This window comes from Charadrius vociferus, unplaced genomic scaffold (assembly GCF_000708025.1).
Source record: "Charadrius vociferus isolate BGI_N301 unplaced genomic scaffold, ASM70802v2 scaffold864, whole genome shotgun sequence".
NCBI lineage: Eukaryota > Metazoa > Chordata > Aves > Charadriiformes > Charadriidae > Charadrius > Charadrius vociferus.
In genome coordinates, this window is record NW_009647873.1 from 14,038 (window position 1) to 18,515 (window position 4,478).

Below are 4,478 nucleotides of genomic sequence, written 5' to 3' on the forward strand. Positions count from 1 at the left end.
GTCCTGTACTGTCATGCCCAAATGGCTATTTGTGCAACCAACTCTTGTGTGTAGTGAAAAACACTTGGCTTGTGCTTCTGTCTGTATTTGGAGGAAACACTGGGTGTAATTAACATTTAAATTCATCTCCCTCCCAGGGACCCTAAAGGGTTGTGCTGGAAGCAGGTGCACATCACACAATGCAAAGGGTTGAGGGCAGTTTCAGGGTTGCAGGGTTGGGGAATGCCTCAGGGCACATGGCAGGCAAAAACCAGCAATAGGGGCAATAAAAGGACTTGGTCATGGTGCCATGGGGCAGTGGTTATCAGGGAAGGTCTGTCCTTCAGAAGGGAGGCATTAGCCCTCGAAGATACAGTCTCAGCAAGCTTCATTCTGTCTTTGACTGAACATGATAGTAGCATGACAGAGACCTGTGGGACCTACAGTCTTCCAAGGCTGACCCATGTAAACAGATGCCTTGTTGCTCTAGCAGGCACACTGAAAAGCTCCGAGCTCCTGAGCAAGGGCTGTGGGAAAGGCTGAGTGTGTGCAGCCCAGCTGGAAAGCACAGAGACTGACCCAGGAGGATAAACGCGATGAAGATGTTGCATGGTACCAATGCTGAACTGCAAATTCCTGCTTTAGAAGAGCGAACATTTAAAGAGATTCGGATTTGGTTTGACCATGGGGTTTCTGTTAGGTTTTGACTACATTCTCCATTTTAAAAAAAAGACTCCTTAAGAAATGCTTTTTCCCTTTTATCTTTTCTCCCTACACAGTGCTGTTAGAGCTTTTCCCCCCTCCTCCAGGCAAATTGCTAACCTCACACCTGAGCTAGCACTGGAGAGGAAAGCAGGCACACAAAGGAAAAAGCAAAGAATTGGGGACCTGATGCTTTATGCTTCTTTAGAAACATTTTGGAAATATTCCCTCTCAGCATTACCAGGCGATGAGAAGGGGAGAGGAATTCAATTGAGAAACACTCTTCCTAGAGGAGTTGGCAAGTTAACCAGCACTTCTGCACAAAGAGGCAGGGATGCTCAGTAAACAGCACTTCTCAGTCCTCTTTCTGTGGCCTGGAGCCAGGGTGACAGTGCCCTGTTTTAGGGAGGGGAGGCAAACACAGCTTTAACGGTTGCCCACAGCCAGCTAGTGAATAATAAAGCCCAGGAGTCCTGTGTGCCTGCTCTTTTGCTCATGCTGTGGATGACACCGTGCCTTGCACTGAACAGAGTGAAAACCCACAATGTTAAATCCTCCTAATCACAAAGAGGACTTTTTAAAGACTCAGCTCACTACATGAAGATTTCAGATGGGGGATCTGTCCTTCGGGGTGGAGCTCAGGCTCTGTCTTGCAACTCAGGGGAATTCTGATGGGAAGCTCAGAATTGCCCTTGCTTTCTCCTTTCCCCAGTTTCTAAAGCAAGTGCTGACACAAGGCAGGTGGTCCTTCCTCCTGGCAGAGCAGGAAAATGCACAGTTGTGCCTGTGGCAAAAGATTTAATATCTCCAAGAAAAATGCCAGCCCATCCATCACCTGAGTCCTGTGTATGCTGAAGACAGCAGTGTAAGACCAGCCAGGGAAAGGACATGTTTCCTAATTCCAGAAATAATTTTGCATTCAAAACAATCTGCTGGTGAATTGGCAATTCAGTCCAGCCACCTAATGTAACGGCAGGTTTCCCAACTATTCCAGCACCAAATAAACATAATTGCTCCTGACGTGGGACATCTCTAACACAGACCAAGCCTGGTTCACAAATGGGCAGAGAAGGGATAAACAGTAGTTTCCTCTCATGTTTTTTTTTCAGCTGAAACTGTTCATAATCCTGCTGTTGCTGAACTCCCCCCCTAAAGTCTGATGCCACCACAGAGATGCCTTTAGCATTAACAAATCTCTCCCACAGGCACAAAGAGATGCAGTGTCAAGAGAATAGCAACAGCCAAGATCTGTAAAAATGTGCTTTCTTCAACTAGCTTTTCTGGCACTGACCTTCAGACTGCACAGCTCTAGTCCTGTCTTGTGCAGGACTCATTTTTTCTTAGTTGAACAAATTTTAAGATTTTTGGACACAGATGGGTTTCACAGGAATGAAGTATAGGCTGAAGTCAGTATACGTGACTGGACTGAACTCAGGAGTATGGTATTCACAGGCAAAGACTGAATCCCTGAAGAGCATGGATGGATCGCAGATCAAATCTGATGTGTTTGCTGATAATTTAACATGGAGCTAAGGATAAGTTAAATAATAAGTTAAATAATAAGTTAAATGCCACCTATTTGTCCTCTTTGCAAGTGAATGAATTGTGTCATGCTAGTCATGGCTAGCCTTGCCATAAGAAAGGATGCCCTGCTCAGTTCCCATTCCTGTGCCCTGGTTATGGTATAATTTTGGTTATGCAAATGAATCAGGTTTAGTAAATGAATGAAGAACTGACCTCCTCCCACAGGTAAAACCCCCTGACACCTCAGACTTATCCCTGATCTTGTAGATGGATTGGTTTCAGTGTGCAGGAGTAACTGCAGCCCCATCTGACCCTTCCCATTCTGGAACAGACACCTTACAAAACATCTCCAGTGCCTACACAAATCAAGTAGGTATCTGGACCCTCCTGCATTTGCTCTCCAGACCAGTCAGTTCTGCCAGGCACTGCCTGGCACTTTGAGCAACTTCTCTTTTGCTTAACCATAGTTTAAAATAACTTATCAACCAATCATAAAATGCATTTTTTGGTTTCTCCTGGCTCCATGAACACAAAGAAGTGTACGTCCTACCATAGGAGGAAGCAATGGCTGTTATGTTTTACAGTTATAGTGGAAAGCACTGAACACAGCCTGCCGGCCTCACTACTGGATGTGACAGGTGGTGGAGGAGGTGGCTTGGCAACACATGCAGGTAGAGTTGACCGATTTAGGGGGGATTAGGTCGAGGTCCTCATCATCTGGGATCTCATCTAACCGGTACCCATCCTTTAGCAGCTGGATGTTCAAGTCTTGGTTGATCTGCTACAGACAAAGAGACAAACAGTTAAACACTTGAGACTTCTTCCTTCTGATGGTCAGAAAAGGAAGGAGGTCCCTTATTTTGGTATATATTTCCTTATCATTAGCAGCTGTCTCATCAATGAGAGAGTCCCAGTTTTGATCACAGGTAAGGGTTTCCTTCTGTTGTTCTAACTTCTTCCAGAATAGGAATATCTAGAGTGAGATATTCCAGAGTAGCAAGTCAATACACTATTTTATTCTGGAATAATCTTTCCATGAAGATGAGTCCTCATTTAAAGTCATATAATAATAATGATGGTAAACTGACTGGCAGCTGGGCAGTCCCTCCTCTCAGTCTGGGGCGCTATAGCAGTTGAAAGGTGGTAAAGCCTATTGGCTTTTCGTAATCTCAAATTCAAGTGCTGTCTAGCCAGATCTGGGTGCACACTTCATCAGGGCCCAGAGATGGCCCAGATCATTGGATCTGGTCCCTGCTCTTGGCTGGGTTTTTTTTTGCATTTCAGAGATATTTTGCCCAAGGAAGGGATACAAGGGTGAAGAGTTCCCAGTGGCTTGTGTGCAGAATGGGCTGCTCAGCACCCTGGATGTAAAATCAGATCCTGCAGAAGCAGTAGCCAGAGTCTGAACAACTAATTCACAAGAGAGCTTGGGAATATATTCAGAAACAATGCAGAGGGATTAACAAGCCTGAGCTTCCCTGCCTTTTCTCTTTGAAAGGGTAAGAGTTCATATCTGCAAGTCCTTCCTGGAATTTCTGGTGCTCCAAGGAAACACGCACAGTGTGACCCCAACACCCCCCACCCCCACCCCCAAGAATTGGAAATCACAGCACACCCTCAGATCCTTTATTTGTGTCCTTGGCAAGTAGACAGTTGCTGAGCTGCCGTGACAGACAAATTGATGCTTTTGTACCACATAGGCAAACACTGCAGGACTGGGAAAAGCTTGAGTGAAGCCAAAGGTATCTGTGAAAACAGCCAACAGGCAAATCTGTGTGCCATGGAAGTGTGGGGACGGAGCCAACTGGATCAGCAGGGAAGAAAGAAACATGACACAGTTTCTGCCATGGCCCCTTCCAGGCTCACAGGGTCTACACCACTGGTAAATTCCTTGTGGAGCTGTTTCTGGCTGCTCTACTATTAGCATTCATGGCAAGGATAGCAGCAAAGAGTATAACTCACCTCAGCTGATGAGTATCCCGAGGAGGAATATCTGGACATGTCAAAGTCATCATCACTGCAGGGAAGGACAAGATACAGCAAAGAAGGAAACAACAGTTAGAGACAACTGTATTCCCTGCTTAGCCCTATCTTTCTTGTGCCATGAAGCTGTACTTTAGGCATAGTGAAGTTACATCAAGGGAGTCTGGAGAGCAACTTTCATCTGTGACCCTCAGTCCTTTCCATCAAAGTGCTCTTTAGTCACATATCTTCCTATTTGTTTACACACATAGATTCGTTACAGCATATGCTGAAGGGCACAGCAGGGAAGA

General features: G+C 45.6%; 1 protein-coding gene across 1 annotated transcript in view; it reads right to left on the bottom strand.

The window, feature by feature from the left end:
* Positions 1–2,827: 2,827 nt before the first annotated feature.
* LOC104284693 (protein FAM219A-like) overlaps positions 2,828–4,478 on the bottom strand; it is a gene marked incomplete at its 5' end in the record, with an annotated part of 6,436 nt that continues 4,785 nt past the window's right edge. Inside the window, 2 exons of the mRNA XM_009883053.1 lie at positions 2,828–2,986; positions 4,168–4,222. Of these exons, the coding sequence (XP_009881355.1) occupies positions 2,828–2,986; positions 4,168–4,222 (214 nt within the window). The remainder of the gene's footprint in view (positions 2,987–4,167; positions 4,223–4,478) is intronic.